The sequence below is a fragment of the Carassius gibelio genome, chromosome A16, assembly GCF_023724105.1.
Source record: "Carassius gibelio isolate Cgi1373 ecotype wild population from Czech Republic chromosome A16, carGib1.2-hapl.c, whole genome shotgun sequence".
NCBI lineage: Eukaryota > Metazoa > Chordata > Actinopteri > Cypriniformes > Cyprinidae > Carassius > Carassius gibelio.
In genome coordinates this window covers 29,164,346-29,183,893 of record NC_068386.1, presented here as the reverse complement: position 1 = coordinate 29,183,893, position 19,548 = coordinate 29,164,346, and the positions used below count along the sequence as shown (strand labels likewise).

The 19,548-nt window shown below is 38.8% G+C and overlaps 1 protein-coding gene across 1 annotated transcript in view; it reads right to left on the bottom strand.

Moving 5' to 3' along the window:
- Positions 1–19,548, bottom strand: part of mboat1 (membrane bound O-acyltransferase domain containing 1) — a 256,808-nt gene that overhangs the window by 30,901 nt on the left and 206,359 nt on the right. The window contains exon 11 of the mRNA XM_052617611.1: positions 6,897–7,029. Within this exon, the coding sequence (XP_052473571.1) occupies positions 6,897–7,029 (133 nt within the window). The remainder of the gene's footprint in view (positions 1–6,896; positions 7,030–19,548) is intronic.

Genomic DNA, 19,548 nt, shown 5'->3' with positions numbered 1-19,548 from the left:
TTACTTGCCGCTTGGCATCAGTGGGAGAGTGAGCTCCCTCAGTTGTCCCAGATCTCTCAGCCAAGATGCTACAGCTCCAGCATCCAGCATGCAATCAAGAATCGCAGTGTTCATGTATTCTGCCATGCTTCTGAGAGAGTTTATGGCTCTGTAGCATACATGAGTACTGAGGATGAGCAAAACAATATTCAGGTAGCTTTCTTGGCTGCAAGATCTAGGGTCGCTCCAAAAAAGCAGCTCTCCATATCATGCTTGGAACTTTGCGCTGCACTGACAGGCGCACAGCTGGGTGATGTATTAAAGAGAGAGCTGACTTTAGACATTCATGACTTCGTGTTTTGGAATGATTCTACCACAGTCCTTGCATGGCTGCAATCTGATTCTTGCAGGTACAAAGTATTTGTGGGAGTCTGAGTTACTGAAATACAAGAGCTGTCTGACCCAAAATCCTGGCGCTATGTTGATTCATCTAATAATCCTGCCGATGACATTACACAAGGTTTGGCACTGCTACAATTGGCTCAAGACACTCGATGGAGGCATGGTCAAGCTTTCTTGACACAACCCAAGTGCAACTGGCCGAAGGCACCTGAATGTAAAACCCCTGATGATACTCAAGAACTCAAGAAACCTGTTTTCTGTGGGGTACTTTGCAAAACTGCAACACCCATCATTCTAGACGTCCATCAATTTAGTAGCTATCAAGAGCTGCTAGAAGCCACAGTGCGGTCCCTGCAAGGGGCGGCTAGCAGTTAGGGAACCGGCAGATGCAGATGACTACCATGATGCAGAATTGACTCTTCTGCAGCATTGCCAAATGCAAGACTTCCCTGAAGACCTTTCATTACTCAAGGAAGGAAATCCTCTCCCCACCAGCAGTCGACTCACAGGACTTGCACCTGAGTATGATAAAGATTCCAACCTGATCAGAGTGGGTGGCAGACTTAGAAGATGTGACAGTCTGGCCAAAGATGTTTTACATCCTGTGATCTTATCTCCAACTCATCCAGTTGTGAAACTCCTTATTAAGCATTACGACACCCAGTTACATCATCCAGGACCTGGAAGGGTGTATGCTGAGCTACGGCGAAAGTTCTGGATTTTACGGGGAAGAGAAGCAGTGAAGAAACATCAGCGCTACTGCCCTGAGTGCCAGAAGTGGAGAGGCCGACCAGAAATTCCAAGGATGTCAGATATTCCACCTTTCAGCCTTAGGCTATTCAAGCCTCCTTTTTTCTCCACTGGGGTCGACTCTTTTGGTCCCTTTACAATAAAGCTGGGCCGCTGCACAGAGAAAAGGTGGGGTATTCTCTATAAGTGCCTCACCACTCGAGCGGTCCATCTTGATCTTCTGGACCATATGGATGCAGATTCATTCTTGTTGTCCCTCAGACGTTTTATCCCACGTAGAGGAAAGCCCTATGAGCTTTTGTCTGATCAGGGAACAAATTTCAGAGGAGGGAATAGAGAAATGGAAGAGGCTTTCAATCAGATGCAACCCACCCTCAGAGATCAGCTGGCTAAAGAACAGATTAGGTTCCGATTCAATCCTCCCAGTGCGCCGCACTTCGGGGGATCATGGGAGAGAGAGGTGAGGTCTGTGAAGACAGCCCTACGGACCACACTAGGCGCCCAGATTGTCACTGAAGAGGTTTTGAGGACCGTCTTAATAGAGGTCGAGGGCATCTTAAATTGAAGACCTTTGGGTTATGTATCTGGTGATGTAGCTGATCCAGATCCTGTAACTCCAAACTCATTGCTCATGGGGCGGCCTGACTCCTCAGTACCTCAGATAGTTTATCCTGAGACTGATCTTCTCAGTCGAAAAAGGTGGAGACACAGTCAGATTCTCAGTGATCACTTCTGGAAGCATTTCATACATGACTTTCTGCCTACATTACAGGCTCGTCAGAAATGGAACAGAGAAAGAGAGAACATTACAGTTGGAACTGTAGTCCTTATAGTTGACGAGCAGTTACCGAGAGCACTCTGGCGAGTGGGTACCGTTTCATCCATCCTTCATAGCTCTGATGGTAGGGTCAGAACAGCTGTTGTTAAAGACAAGGATCATACTTACACCCGACCAGTTGCCAGATTGATTAGATTACCTGCTTTACTGCAGGACACAGATGACACACAGAAGTAGATTGACAGCTGTAAAAAAGCCCATGTTCAGTTTGTGTTCTTTATTATAAGGGCTGTACAGCTGTTATGTTGGTCATTGAATTTAATTGAGAGGGCGTGGCATGTTTGGTGATCGCGAGAGAGCGGATCAGGTTTTAATGCGCGAATAGCAGAGTGAAAGCATAGGTCCGGCAGTCTTCCCTGTAAGCAGCAAATAATGCAAATTAAGATCTCCTTCTGTAGCGATTTCACTTTGTGAACTACAAGGAGAATATTTGTGATCTCGATTAGCATTGGATGATGCTTAATTGTCTCAGACTTCTCGTTGAAGTTTCCTTCATGACGATTTTGGAATGTGCGTCACTGAAGATTGTGAGTTTCGTTTGAGTATTCATTATATTATAATTATGCCATTTATTTAGCGTTTAACCTGATATACCGCTACTGGATTATAATTTATGTAAAATAAGTGTGTTTCCTCGATTATGTGAAGCATATGCTCTTATGATGGCGAGTATGATCGCCCATTATAATAAGTTACTATGACGCAGCAATTTCTGTTGTGCTGTTATCACACATTTAAGCAGTTTTCCGTTACTGATAGTTTATTTGCTTATTATAGAACCACATTTAGAGTCATATACAGTAACGGGATAAGTCAATAACAAGCATCTTAGACTTTGCATTCATCATCGTTGAATATTCATCGTGCATCAGGAGACCTGAGACTACAGCTTAACGACCAGCTTCACATCTCTATCCAGATATTTGAACCTCTTAAAGAACTGTGAAGACCAACACAGACTGTTGCACCCCTTGTTTCCACTACATATTTGTGAAATCAGCCTCCATCTGTATCCTTGAAATCCACATCTGTTGAAGTAATTTAATTTGTTTGTTTGTTATTTTGTGCAGGCCTACACTCTTTATATGTATATTTTATTTGCTATTTGTGATCTACCTTTATGGTAAATATGTACATTGTGTATTTGATCATTGATATTCAGCATCATAAAGAGTTAATTATTACAATTTAGTACAACTGCCTCCTCTTCGTTTCTCTCGTGGCCATTGGACATCAAATGTGGTAATCGACACTCTGAGGCGATTGACACTGTAGTAGTAATCGGTGCAATACAGTTCCTTCCAAACATGGAGTAAGTTGGCCGCTGCTAACTCTGAATTTCTGGTGAACGCCTGCTGTTTCCAGTGAATATGTGCACAAGGCACCAACACGATCAAAAAGCTAAAACAGAAAATACTAAATTTTTGGTCACATAAGGCATAATTAAAAAATCAAACTAAATGCTGCACCATTATCATTTCGCTCTGCATAGGAAACCTGAAGATTTTTTTAAACAAAGAATGAACCGAAAATGAAATATAAACATTTAGCTTTTTATCTATATATCTATCTATCTAATATATATATATATATATATATATATATATATATATATATATATATATATATATATATATATATATATATATATATATATATACATAGACCTTATATTTATTTTCTGTTTAATAACGAAAGCCTTTGTGTTAATTTTTGATGAGTAGACTGTAGCCTAAGACTATGCTACGTTTTGAAATGAACTCACTGTAAATGTTAATATATTTTAAAGATGTTACAATGTTATATCATATATGTGTGTGTGTGTGTGTGTGTGTGTGTGTGTGTGTGTGTGTGTGTGTGTGTGTGTGTGTGTGTGTGTGTGTGTGTGTGTGTGTTCCTGTAGCTCAATTGGCAGAGCATTGTGCTATCAAGCGCAAGGTTGGGGATTTGATTCCCCGTGAACACAAGATAGGTAAAAATTGATAGCCTGATTGCACTGTAAGTCGCTTTGGATAAAAGTGTCTGCTAAATGCATAAATTTAAATTTAATTTAAATTTAATTTAATATCATAATGTTATTGTTGTTTTACTTCCTCCTTTTATCTCATTTTACAATTACATCCATTTTGCAATCCGTCCCTTTGTGCCACCTGGTGGTAGTTCCACAAATTATTTCAACACGCGACTGAATTACAGATACCGCTGCGGCACCGCGCCGGCGGTAATACCCATTAAGTTGTCCACCTACTGTACATGTAGACTACATGGGGAAAAGAATAGCCACAAATATATCGATGAAAATTATTCATTGGTACTTTACTGCTATTCCTGCAATTCCTGGGTGTGCAATGTTGAATATTTTGCTGAAATAAAATGGACCACAAATTGCCTTTCGAATATTATAGGGTGTTTTTTTTTTTTTTAAACAGACTATATTTTGAAAATGAAGCCTGGATGGCAAATATGGATTATTTAACTTTAATAATGAAAATACTTATGAAATGTTTTAAATTCAAATATACACAGCCTAAATATACTACCATGTTGAATGTCAGCTAAATTGCAACTAAAATTGCAAAGTCTTGGCATTACAATGCCTTAAAATGCAAGCACTGTTATTAAATGCAATGCAATGTAATTCTTACTTGACAAATTGAATAAAGTTTTGATTAGAATACCTCACATCTGGTACAACAGACCCAAAGCTTTTACATACACATATGGCCTGAAATGTGACAGAGAATGCAGTGCCACCAGCCCCACAGCAAAAGGTAGATGTGAATGGCATAACAGGTGCGCAGGTAACTTTCAGTGTCATTACAGGAGAAATAGGGAGTTCCCTTTCGATACTTCACTCATACCTAATTGCTAAACTCTCTTCGAAAAGTCCTTTCTCTTATACCGAAGCTTTTTTTTTTAAATAATGCAGTGTAACTGCATGGCCACTGTTTCATGCAGTGAAATAAAAACAAACAATGGTGACTCAGCAGAGTAGCACAAGCCTATGGTCATGAAGCCTGCCAAAGCCCTCCAATATGGGTTATCTGGCTATAGAAGTGGGCATTCTGGCATAGGATAGACAGACTTCTCCTTCAGTGTCAACAATCTTTCTACGAAACTTGAAGCCTCAAGCCATTGACACATCTTGCAGCGGAATAAAGCTGACTTAGCGACTGACGCTATTCTGCTGTTTTCGCAGCCTCGGACTCGAAGGAGGCTCAGTTAATAACCCCACCCCCTTGCAATAGTCTGAGTCAGACTTCTCCTTCAGTGTCAGCAATCTTTCTACGAGACTTGAAGCCTCAAGCCATTCACACACCTTGCAGCAGAATAAAGCTGACTTAGCAACTGACGCTATTCTGCTGTTCTCGCAGCCTCGGACTCAAAGGAGGCTCAGTTAATAACCCCACCCCCCATGCAATAATCTGAGCCAAGCGAAGCTGAGCCCGGGATGGACGACAAACTTTTCTGTGTCCTCACAAAAGTAGCCCTCGTCAGGGAGCCCCTCTGTTTTTCCTGGAGAATATGTTGAATTTCAACCCCTAAAATGAACGAATGATTTTTAGCAGGTTTCCGCCAAGTCCCTCGTCACCGAGAAGGTTCTGAAGGTCCACGACGAGCTCACCAGATCGTGGCACCCCCCCACCCCACTCAGCCTGCCTGATCGGCAGGTCAATGGCCAGCTTTGTGGTAGACCTTGATGGAGATTAAGGATGTGGATACGCATGTATATCAAGGTGGACCAGACCTGCGTGGCAGCTTTGGTCCCTTGGAAAGAGCCTAAGTGGATTGATTCGGGCATTGCTCTGGGAATGGTCTGCAGAAGGATGGTTGTTTCAACAGATGTGTCCAACAAGTTTTGGGGAGCTCTGTGTGATGGCAAACCAGCTTTCAGCCTGTAGTCAAAAGAGGAAGGTTGGCTTCAAATCAACTGCCTGGAAATGCTGGCTGTGTGTCAGATCCTTCAGACCTTCTTACCTGATTAAGGGGACACCATGTCCACTCAGACAGCATGAAGGTGGTATCCTAAATAAATCACCAGGGCATGCTCTCGTTCTTTGAAGCACCTCTTCATTCTGGTGGAGCACCTCTTGGAATGGACACAACTTAGCTTATGTTCACAGAGAGCAACGCATGTACAGGGCAGAACCAAGGAGCAGACATGTTGTCCCAGAGCAACATCCCCTCAAAGTAGTGGATGCTCCATCCGCAAAAGGTTCAGAGAATCTGGGAGATCTTTGGGGAGGCAGAGGTTGACCTATTTGCCTCAAAAGACAACTCTCTTTGCCCAACTTTTTTTTCGGAGGACAAGGACAAATTGTCCCACTTATTTTAAGGACAAGGACAAGTTTTCCCCCAATCACCCTGATCCCTCCGGTAATCAGGCAAATCAGGGAGCAAGAACAAAAGGTTCTCCTAATGGCCTGCTCTGGAGGAACCAACATTGTTTCTCGAAGCTGTCTCAGATGCTTATTGCAGCCCTGTGAACCATTTCCCTGAGATGGGAACTCCTCTTTCAAGTTAACAGAACATTATGGCACCCCCAGCCTGAGCTGTGGGCTCAGTCATTCCTCTCTATAGTGCGGCGTGACTGTACTGGTGTCCCATAGCATGTAGCAACACAGTACGAGTGAAGTATCCAAAGGGGACATACTAAGTTACTAATGTAACCTCAGTTCCCTGAGATATGGGAGTGAGTACTATGTTGCTAGCCATACTATGGAGCTGCACGACACTTTACTCAAAGTAACATGAGAATCCTATGCCAGAATGCCCACATATAGCCAGATGGAACACCCATATTGGCAGGCTCTGGCAGGCTTCGTGGCATAGGCTTGTGCAGTTCATACATACGGTGGGAACTGAGGTTACGTACGTAACAGAGTATGAATGTATTTGTGTGTGTGTGTGTGTGTGTGTGACTTACAGAGCGAGCTGCTAAGGTGATGGGTATAGCGGTGATGAATGTAAAGTAGTATCCTGGGTAAACTCCATGCCAGATGGCCGACAGCACAAACGTGAGTGGCATGCGGTAATATGGTGCTCGATCATAACATACACTGAAGCATAAAAGATGAAAGCATGTGAGAAATGACACTGTACAGATACACTGTATGCTAATATAGAATAGTAATATTATATGCTTATATATATATATATATATATATATATATATATATATATATATATATATATATATATATATATTAGGGCCGGGACTTTAACGCGTTAATTGAGATTAATTAATTACACAAAAAATAACGCGTTAATTAAGATTAATTAATTACACAAAACAAATTTCCCGCATTTTTAATAACTTATTTTTGCACCGCGGAACGTTTCTCACTGGATGAGTTTCGGCGGGACCGATAATACTGGAGCACCAACTAGCGTTCGCATATCACTGCAGCACATGATCGAACCTCAAGTATCACCTAAACGCAAAACATATAGCAGCTAGCGTGGACTTTACACTTCATGTTGAACTATGTATTATTTTGTTGGTGCAACAGTTTATGTTGAACTCTTTATTGTTTTGGCCAAGGTTATTGAGAGTTGGACTTAGTATGTTATGGCCTCTGAAGCAACAGAGAGATGTTTTCTAATAGTCAGTGTTTCCAATGTTCTGAATGTAATTGACAGTATTGTGTTTTACTTAAAAAACACTTTACAGAAGGTTCCAGCACCTATAAGCTTCCTGAATTTCTGAAATGTACTATTTCTAAATTGTTTCTAAATATGCTATTGCTACACTTTATGGCAAAAATTGTACTTGTCTGCTAAACTTGGATGAACAAAAATAAAAAATATTTTGTTGCTTAAGCTTATGTATTCAGTCATTATTCAATGGTATACTATAAATCCATGTGAAAAAAATTACTGCAATATATATATATGAGAGAGAGATAGAGAGAGAGAGAGAGAGAGAGAGAGAGAGAGAGTAATATTTGAACTGTACATTGTGTGGGAAGAAGCGGTCTAATAACTACCTTTTTTTTTAGATTTAGACATTAACATTAGCTGATGCTATAGGTTACTCTGCCCAGGAGAGATTTTCTCTGACACGTTTACAGTCACGGAGTGAAGGCTCATTCTGTTAGAATTATGTCTATTTCATGGGCATAGACAAATGGAGTGTCTTTAGAAGGCATCATTCATCATGATGGATCCAGATTTTACAGCCTGGAAAGGAATTTTACTGACCCTCCCTTTCTTTCCAAATAAGGAAAAATAGTTAAGTTTGGTGTTTTCACTACAATGTTGGCTAGTACCGCTCATTAACACATTTGTTGACTACAGATGATTTCAAATATCAATTTTCTGTCAAAAAAGAAAGAAAAAAGAAAAGAAACTTTCTATAATGGAGAAAAACGTGTCTGTGAGGAAATGCAATCGAGATTTTGATTATTTAATAGTACTGAAATTGCACTCATCAGTGTTACAAATGACTTGCCTTTATCACCTGGCCATGGTTACATCTCTCTATTATTGTTACTAGATCTTAATGCTGCCTTTTATACTTTCAACCACAACAGTCTTTTGGATAGGCTCAAAAACTGGCTACTGGCATAGTCCATCAGATCTATATCTATCATGATAAAGTTTGGGATTATATTAAGTAATATATTAAGTAATATTAAGTAATATAATCGATTTGATGGCACTGATACTTTCAGATTTTCAACAAAACTGAATTGAGATTAATTATTACACTATTAAGAGTGAAAATTAAAAAGAAAGTGACCTGACATATGGCCAAGAAATGGTGTCCCATACACAGAATTTGTGCTCTAAATTTCACCCATCCAAGCGTACACAAACAGCAGTAAATGGTGAACAAACACTACCGCCTGCCCCCCCCCCCCCCCCCCCCCCCCCCCCGCCCCTTTGCTCCAGCAACCAGGGATCAGTTGGAGGTTAATAGCCTTGCTCAACGGTTTCATTGTGGTAATGATGGTAGAAGAGAGCGCTGGTTAGGGGTGGGCGATATGTCGATTTTATATCATATGATAGGACAAAAGCAATAAAACCTTTTACAAATAAGGCAGAAGTGGCCAGGGCTTGCGGAAACCACAAGTGATGACACCAGGCTGGACTCCACTTCGTCCACAGTGAAAGTCGATCCGGCGATCCACAGACCGAAGTTGATGTATTTCCTCAGCGAACAGCACAGATCAGCTCAGCTCAGACAGACATGACAGCTCAGCTTCTCCACGAAATGGCGACAGTGGCAACAGCATGAATAAAAGGTACGCCTTCATTCTTTGCTTGATCATTTGGGCGGCATTTTGCAAATCTTCCCACTTCCCACGCAGAGATGTGGAGGCATGTTAAAATGATCTTCTTTTTGCACCAAGAGCTTGCAACACTTTTGTCTTCTCATTTTGAGGTGTAAGTAATTTACTATATAGAACAATTTTAGACTTGTCTTAAATCCAAAACAATAAGAAGTATTTAATGACTTTATTGGGTCATGATTAGTCTATGTGTGACGCTACTTTTTGCACACCACTCAGTAGTGCTGCAGCAACAGCAAGAATAAAATGTATGCCTTCTTTATTTGCATGAAAATTTGGGCGGCATTTTGCAAATCTTCCCAGATAGTGACGCAGAGATGTGGAGGTGTGTTAAAATTATCCTCTTTATGCACCAAGAGCTTGTAACACTCCATAGAGAAAGGAAAAAAAAATAATTGCATCATATAACCCCTTTAATTCAGAAAAAAGTTTTTACACTCGCTTGAGATAGTTTTTGATACCAAACAGTAAGAAGTATTTAATAACTTTATTGGGTCATGATTAGCCTACGTGTGACGCTACTTTTTGCTGACTTCAAAACTCAGTAGCATCTGTAAAATGAGTCAGATATTGAGCTTTCATTGAATGCTTTTAATTTTAGCTTATAAATACGACAATCATGTTGTGTGTTTAAACTAAATGTAATCTTTACCACTTTAAACACTTAAGAGCCAGAGGACACAAGCTCGCACATACGCAGTGTGAAGATTAAAAGCTCTCCATGAAGTATTATGTTTAAATGGACAAATTCACAAAAAATTATGTCAAAACACCCATCTTGGTAAGTATCCTATAGTAGACATAGATGGCTGAACGTAATGTATCAGTGCATTGGATCAGGATATTCTCTTAAAGTGACAGCACTTTATTATTATTATTCAAACAGTAACACCAAAGAAATCACTCACTGCTCTTGATTGAATAGCTTTTGTAACTTTAAATAAGATTCATCTTTAATTCATACTGTCAAATATGCAGTGCTGTTTTAAAATTCATTACTTTATTCAATTTCTGTACCTAAAAACTAAAGTACATCCTACCTAAAAAAAACAACAACTGAAAAATCACTGTTTATTTTATTTGTATCTTTACTCTATTGTATTTATGTGTGTTGTTGATGGTAGTTAGATTATTCTTATTTTCTTTATTTATATTTAAAAGTATAGTTTTTCATTAAACAAAGCACAAACCGAACCATACGAAAACCATGACTATCAAACCGTGATACAAACCGAACCAAGAGTAATTTGACCCATTGCACCCCTAGTGGTGGTGTATTTAAATGTTTTTTTTTTGTTTGTTTGTTTTTTTTACTCAATGTGAGCTAGCAACAGTACTGTGATGTATAAAATTTTAATTTCAGTTTCGATTTGTGCCGCAAGCGAGTAAGGTCCAAATGCAGAACCATACGTCATAGCAGTGTGTGGACAACAGCACCACCCTAACAGTCTGATGTCGGAAGTGAGCGGAGCAAGGGTTGCCTTCACCTACTTCGTGTTTTGGACTGTTACAAAGTTTAAAACCACTGTCAAAACATTTATTAAACAATTTAATTGAAAATATTATCTATCTATCTATCTATCTATCTATCTATCTATATATATATATATATATATTATATAGAATTTTTGGTACCCTTGGTTAATATGAACAAAGAAGGCTGTAAAAATAAACCTGCATTATTAATCCTTTTTATTTTTTTAACCCCCCACAAATATCTAACTTTTCGTTGACCTAAATCTATTGAAAACGGGAAAATCTCATGAGATAAATGTCTTTCTCAAATACATGTTGGATACAATTATTGGTACTTCTAGAAAATCTTGTGAGTAAAATATCTGTGAAGTACATTCCCATTCATATTAACAATGTTGTGCATACCAGAGTTTTTATGGACATGAAATTATCCAGACATGGCTTTCTGTTTCACAGGAATATAAATAGGAGGGAAAACAAAGGCCAAATTCCCTTAATCATCCGTCACAATGAGAAAAAACAAATAATATATTTCTGATGTGCAGCAAAAGATAACTGAGCTTAACAAATTAGAAAGTGACTTTAAGAAAAGAGCTAGAGCTGTGAAAATTACCATTTCCACCATAAGGGCAATAATTAAGAATTTCCACTCAACAGAAAATGTTACAAATCTGCCCGGAAGAGGAAGTGTTTCTATATTGTCCTAATGCATGGTGAGGAGGAGAGTATGAGTGGCTAAAGACTCTCCAAGGACCACAGCTGAAGAATTGAAGAAAATAGTTGAGTCTCACGGTTAGAAAACCTTTAACAAAAACTGTACCTACAGCACCTACACCACATGATGTCTGGGAGGGTTTCAAGAAACAAGTAAAGATTAAAGCTGCAAGCAGCGATGAACGGGCCCTCGCACACGGGCTCACCGGCAGCGAGTGGCTTTAGTAAATAGGTGAACGGTGAGAAACATGTATTTAAACTCATAAATATAAGTGGAATATATCAAAGTTTACTCCATATTTGTGCCAATCTTTGTGTTGCCAGCAGGTGGTGCTTTCATTATAATGGACTATTGGCCTTCAGATGTGTTCAGGGCAGGACCCTTATCGAACATGTGAAGTTTGGGGAAGATCGAACAAATTATGCCTGAGTTACAACAACTTCTCTTGCTGTGGCGAGACATCAAAATTTGTCATGACGCCATGGACATGCCCTTTAACAAATACTCAAGATCTCTACAAGTTAACATTGCACAGGCCTTTAGATTAGACTGACTACAAAAAATACATTAATCTCAAAAAAATTCTAGGAGTAGTTTGTCACAGCATACAACATGTCACTTCCTGTTGCCAGCAGGTGGCGCTATGACTATAACTGAATATGGGCATGTAGATCTGTTAAGGGCAGACGTCTTATCTAACATGTGAAGTTTGGGGCAGATTGGACATTGTAAGTCTGAGTAACAGCAACTTCCTTTTTCATGGCGAAACATCGAATTTTGTCAGGCCGCCATGGACACGCCCTTTAACGAAACCTCAAAATCTTCGCAATTTAACATCGCAAACACCTTTAGATTTAACTGACCAAGTTTGGTGTTGATCTGAATATATCTCTAGGAGTAGTTTGTTAAAGTACAACCCCTGAAAATGGCAAAAACAACGCCAATTTTGCAGAGAAAATTCTAAATAACCGACTTCTTGATGGGATTTGGATTTCGTACCAAGAGACTTTTTTGTAGGTATTGGTGTGTTACATTTGTGTACCAATTTTTGTACATGTACGTGAAACATAGCTCGAGGCGCACACCGTTGAACGTCTATAGTTGGCGCTGTCGAGCCATTTTGCCACACCCACTTCTGAAACCCATATCAGATGTAAATTTTCGCCAGTTCTGAGGTGTGTGCAAAGTTTCATGACTTTTTGAGTATGTTTAGGCCCTCAAAAATGCGATTCATTTTGGAGAAGTATAATAATAATAAATATAGCTGCAAGCAGCAATAACGGGGCCAAGCACTACAGAAGCAAGCTTCAGACCAACGGCAGGAATGAGTAATTAAGACAGTTTTAAGATTATTTTAGGCAAAATGGCTTGAAAACAATAAACACAACAACTAGTAATAGAATTTATTAGCTTATCACGTGTAACCAATAGGTGGTGCTGTTACCAAATTAGTTTGGAATGGTCAGTGTGAGGTGACAATGACACATACAAAGTTTGGTGCAAATGTGTCAAAGCTTTGCAGAGATACAGCCTCAAATGAATTTTGGCATCATTCCAGCAAATTCGTTGATGCGCTAAATGAGAACCGTTTCATATATCGACATGAAATCCATAACATTTTGCCAGGAATGTCTGAAGATGATACACGTCAAATTTGGTGAAAATCTGACTAACGGTCTAGGATGAGTTCGAAAAAGTAGGTTTTCAACATTAATCAAAATGGCGGACAGTAAGTTCAGCCAAATAAGGAAAACTTGGTATTTCAAATTCAAAAGTGATTAGCCTTTTTGTAAATTGAGTTATAACTTTTAACCACTTGGTGGCGCTGTTTCAAAATATTTTGAGTACCTTCAGGGGATGGTGTTGTTGGAACATTCTGAGTTTCGGAATATAACACCAATGCATTTGTTTAGTATAGCCTTTTATTTCACATAAGTGTATTGAAGTCAATGGGAATTTCTTGTTTTGTTCTATTATAGCGCCACCAAGAGGCTCAGTCCCACCATTTTTTTTATGTGTCATCAGAGTGAGCCCATACATATGCGTGTCAATTTTGGTGAAAATATATAAATTCACTTCCGAGTTATAGACATTTACATGAAAAAACATGTAAAAATTGACTGACTCTTGATTTTGATTGAATATTACTACCCCTTACTATCAATATTTTTGCATTTGGGCAATTTGCACATGACTATCGACCTATGTTTTCAAACTTCTGACGGTGGTTTCGTCTCGATCAGACAAGCGGTTTCGAACATATAGCCAAATGTTTTTTAAGCGATAAATCACAACGCTACACAAACCGTAAGGCAAAACCTAGCATGTTTGATATCATAGGACTCGGTAAGGTTTCAGGAGACTAATTTGATGAGTCTCGTGAAAATAAGTCGACCACACCCAAAGTTATAAGCATTTAAAAAAAGAAGATCACCACTAGGTGGCGCTGTTTCGAAACTTCTCACGCTCCTTCAGGACATTGTGCTGATGACCCATACCATGTTTCATAACAATCCGTTGATGCGTTCTGAAAATACAGCATTTTAGCACAAAATTCAAAATGGCCGACAGTCAAAATGGCCGAGATGGTAAAATTGGATATCAGTCGACTCGGCATGTTGCCCTGAATCTAACAAGACCAATGTTATGATTTTTGGACAAACTGTTCAGAAGTTATTAACAAAAATAGCAGTTTTTCATATCTCCGGACCAGTAGGTGGTGCTGCGCCCAAACACAGCATGTTGCCTCAGGTAATGCTTGTTATGACATGTACCAAGTTTGGTCTGAATAAGATAGGTCGTTGCCGAGATACAGCCTTACGACTGTTTTTGTACGTACTACGTAAAATTTGTTTGAGCGTTTATCGAAAACGGTTTGACGAATCAATTTGATTTGCATAACTTTTGGTCAGCACTGCCTGAAGATGATCTGGTTCAATTTTCGTGTGAATCGGACAAACCGTCTAGGACGAGTTCGAAAAAGTAGGTTTTTGAAAAAATTCTAAATGGCGGCCAAATTTCTATGACAGAAAATGACGGCATAGGGTGCAATCGAATTGACATGAGCTCAGAAATCAGAGGAAAAAATTTTGTTGATTGGCCTTACGGTTAAAAAGTTATTAACAAAATTAAAGTGAAATTTCGGACAGTTGGTGGCGCTAGAGGGAATGTCTTAGACACACCAAAATTGGTGTACTTAATGTTGGCACTGTCCTCTATCAGAATGTCAAACCAAAACAACTTTCCCGCTTTCGGTTCTATGGGCTGCCATAGACTCCCAGTTGTAAGAATAATAATAATAAATATAGCTGCAAGCAGCAATTACGGGGCCAAGCACTCCAACGGCAAATGTAGTAGCTAAGCATCGCATAAAGCATCACACCAAATACATTAATGAGCAATAACAGCAATTTTGGAATTATTGTATTTGAAATGGCAAAAAAAAAAAAAACACCAATACCACCTCTAGTAGCATGATTACTTGGTTTATCAAGCTTGACCAATAGGTGACACTGTTATAAAATCAATTTGGTGTACTCTGTGTGACTTTTCAATGACACACACAAAGTTTGGTGTCAATATGCCAAAGCATTCCAGGGATACAGCCTCAAGTGTCATTTTCTCATTGTGCCTCAAATTCGTCGATGTGGTATGCGAAAATGGTTTTGTCTATCGACTCAAAATCCATAACTTTGAATCAGTATAGTCTGAAGATCATTTGATTCGAATTTGGTGAAAATCGGACATACGGTTGATCAGGAGTTCGAAAAAGTATGTTTTCAACATAAATCAAAATGGCGGACCGGAAGTTCAGCTTACCGTGGTATATTTGGTATCTATGTTATCGGCATAAGCCAGGGAATATTTTGAGCCCAGTTTCCTTCAAATAGGCTAATGCATTAAAAAGTTATTAGCATTTTAAAAAGTGTAATTACTCATGGTTAATGAATGGTTTATTACTCTTGACCAATAGGTGGCGCTGTTACCAAATTTATGTGGCATGGTCAGTGTGAGGTGGCGATGACACATACAAAGTTTGGTGCAAATATGTCAAAGTGTTGCAGAGATACAGCCTCAAATGCATTTTGGCACCCTTCCAGCAAATTCGTTGATGCGCTAAATGAGAACCGTTACGTATATCGACACAAAATCCATAACTTTTTGCCAGCATGGTCTGAAGATGATGCACGTCAAATTTGGTGAAAATTGGGCTAACGGTCTAGGAGGAGTTCGAAAAAGTAGGTTTTCAACATTAAGCAAAATGGCAGACAGGAAGTAAGGCCAATTTTCACATTATTGGTATCAATACTCTCGGCATGACCCACAGAATATAGCGAGACCATTTTAATTTTAATAGACTAATTTATTCAAAAGTTATTAGCATTTATGTGATATTTCATTATAACTATTGGCCACAAGGTGGCGCTGCCACCAAACTTTTTGAGTACCTTCAGGGCATGGAGCCGAATATTTTTGTAATTATTTGCGAAACGATACGATGCTGCGTTCAAAAAATACAGCATTTTAAATCATAATTCAAAATGGCCGACGCCTAAAATGGCCGACACAGGAAAATTGGATATCATTTGACTCGACATGACTCACTGAATCTAAAGACACCAGTTGTGTGATTTTTGGCCAAACCATTCAGTAGTTATAAGCCAAAATATGCATTTTTCATATCTCCTGACCACTAGGTGGCGCTGTGTCGAAACACTGCAGGTAGTCTCAGTTCATGCTTGTTATAACACATGCCAAGTTTGGTCTCAATATGACAAACCGTTGCCGGGATATAGCCTCACGTGCATGTTTGCGTGCTTTTCGTCAAATTTGTTTACGTGTCATTCGACAACAGTTGGACGAATCAACTTGAATTCCATAACTTTTTGCCAGCATGGTCTGAAGATGATCTGAGCCAATTTTCGTGGCAATCGGACTAACCGTCTAGGACGAGTTCGAAAAAGTAGGTTTTTCGAATAATTGAAAATAGCGAAAAAACTAAACCTTGCGATTTTTGAATTTTAGGGTTCATTCGACTTGGCCTGAGCCAAGGACTCAGAGGAAAAAAGAATTTCCATTTTCTGGCTTACGGTTCAAAAGTTATTAGCATACAAACATTGAAAGTTTGGACAAGTGGTGGCGCTAGAGAGTAGGAGTTAGAGGCTTCAAATTTGCTATAGTTAATGTTGGGACTGTCCTCTATCAGTGTGCCAAATTATACAACTTTCCCGCAAACGGTTCTATGGGCTGCCATAGACTTGCGGCGGAAGAAGAAGAAGAAGAAATATAGCTGCAAGCAGCAATCACGGGGCCAAGCATTCCAGCGGCAACATCAGGAGCTAAGCATATGTAGCATCAGACCAAATGCAACAATGAATAATGAAATTAATAATTGCATGATTGTAATTGAAATGGCTGAAAATCGTTAATAAAAGTTCCACAGCGAGGAGCTAAGCATGGCATGGAGCATCAGACCAAATGCAACGAGTAAGAAAAGCAATTATTGGAAGAGTGTAATTGAAACAGCCAGTAAAACTCCAGTAAAATGATGCATTATCATTTTTGGAAAATATGTGGCGCTGTAATCAAATCGCTTTGTTGTGTTCTGTGGGAGGTGACAATGTTGTGGTCAATTTCTTTCAAAATACTTACAGACCTTTAGGGCAATGAGTCGAACATGCCCACCGAGTTTCGTTCCGATCGACTTCCATTAACCTTGTCAAATAGGTGCTTAAAGTTGTTTGGCCAATGGCGGCCATGTTTTTTAAGATAAGTGAAATTCCTCATAGACACTTATGCCACATTGGGCCATACCAATTTTCAAGTTGATTGGATCAGCGGTTGCTTAGTAATAGCCATTTTAGTTTTTTTTTTCATCCTGTAGCGCCACCAAGTGGCAGATATGGAAAAAAATATAATTTGACTAAAGTTTTTGTTCATGCATATGAGTTCTGAGTTTGGTGAAGATATCTCATTTTGTTCCCGAGTTATAGCCTTTTTCGTAAAATTGGTCCACGAATTTGAATGTTTTGGGTCACCTGGTTTTTTGTTCAGTCTTGATCAAACCACTGCAGTAATATTCTCAGGACTCTCTAGATCAATAACTTTGAAAAAATATGTTGTATTTTGTCCTTTGGTTAGATAACATTTAAACAGGCCTGAAAAACAAAAGATTTCTGTTGTGAATGGCATTAAACTGCAAAAAAAAAAGGGGTAATATAATCACACATGCATTAGATCTGTATTTTTTCTAAACAATCATGCAAAATTTAACAGAGATTAGGTAAAAAAGAACACTGTAATATTTATAAAGCTTCAAAACCCAGTGTTGAATAAAAAATTGCAATTATAACCACTAGATGTCACCGGAAGACCACTAATGAGCTCACTAAAGACTAAAACATTACAGTTTATGGGCTTGTTGAGGGATTCATCTAGAAAAAATGTATATTACTATTATTTAATATTACTGTTCAAGCATTTCAGATCACATTGAGTCAAAGTTTACCAATTTATTCATACAGATATATCTAATGTTTATAATTATGCCAGATTATGATTGCAATGAAACCTGAAAAATGACATAGAAGCCCATAAAAACAGAAGACTTGCAATAGGTTTTATCACCCATCATTTATTTTAATTATCTATATATATATAACAAAATGTGTGCATCTGTGTGTGGGTTTAAGCATGCTTATTGGGTATTAATATACTAGTTTAAACATTTCATGTTTGTGTGTGTCTGTAATTCTGTTCTATTCTTTTACTGTCAGCCATATCTAGGTTATTTAAAATCAGTGCAGTACTATTATCTAGACTGTGAAATTATACATAAATTGCGTATGCTTCTTTGGAATGAAATTAAGACAACATATAACAGTTATAAAGGTTAAAGAGACAGTGTTGTATGATAAATTGCATTTACGACCACTAGATGTCACTGGAAGACCACTAATGGGCTTTGCAGAGATATAGCCTCAGACTCATTTTGTGAAGATGCCTGACATCTGAAGCAGCGCTGTATAAAAACGGTTTCGTCTATTGACACGAAATCCATAACTTTTTGTCAGCACGGTCTGAAGATGATCTGATTCAATTTTGGTGAAAATCGGACAAACGGTTGAGGATGAGTTTAAAAAAAAAGGTTTTCAACATGAATCAAAATGGCGGACAGGAAGTTTTGCTTAATATGACATAATTGGTATGCATGTTGTCGGCATGTCCCAAGGAACATTTTGAGACATGTTTCATGATAATAGGCTAATGCAATCAAAAGTTATTAGCATTATTGGAAATGTAATAATTAGCGGTTATTGATTGGTTTATTACTCTTGACCAATAGGTGGCGCTGTGACCAAAATGATGTGGCGTGGTCAATGTGATGTGACAATGTCACATATTAAGTTTTGTGTAAATATCTCCAACCTTTGCAGAGATACAGCCTCAGATGCAGTTTGGCATCTTTCCAGCAAATTCGTTGGTACGCTAATTGAAAACGGTTACGTGTATCGACACAAATTCCATAACTTTTTGCCAGCATGGTCTGAAGATGATCCAAATCAAATTTGGTGAAAATCTGAGCAACGGTCTAGGAGGAGTTCGAAAAAGTAGGTTTTCAACATGAATCAAAATGGCGGACAGGAAATTTTGCCAAAATTGACAAATGGGGTATCGGTGTTCTCGGCATGACCCAAGGAATCTATCAACATCAGCTTTGTTACAATAGGCTAATGTATGCAAAAGTTATTAGCATTTTTCGAAAAAATCGTTATAACTATTGACCACAAGGTGGCGCTGCCCCCAATTTTTTTGTGTACATTCAGAGCATGGAGCCGGACATTTTTGTAATTATTTGCGAAACGATACGGAACTTCATTCTTAAGATACAGCAATTTACAACTAAATCCAAAATGGCCGACGCCCAAAATGGCCGAATTGGGAAAATTCGGTATCATTCGACTCGGAATGATGCACTGAATCTAAAGACACCACTTTTGTGATTTTTGGCAAAACCGTTCAGAAGTTATGAGCAAAAACATGCATTTTTCATATCTCCTGACCACTAGGGGGCACAGCGCCGAAACACT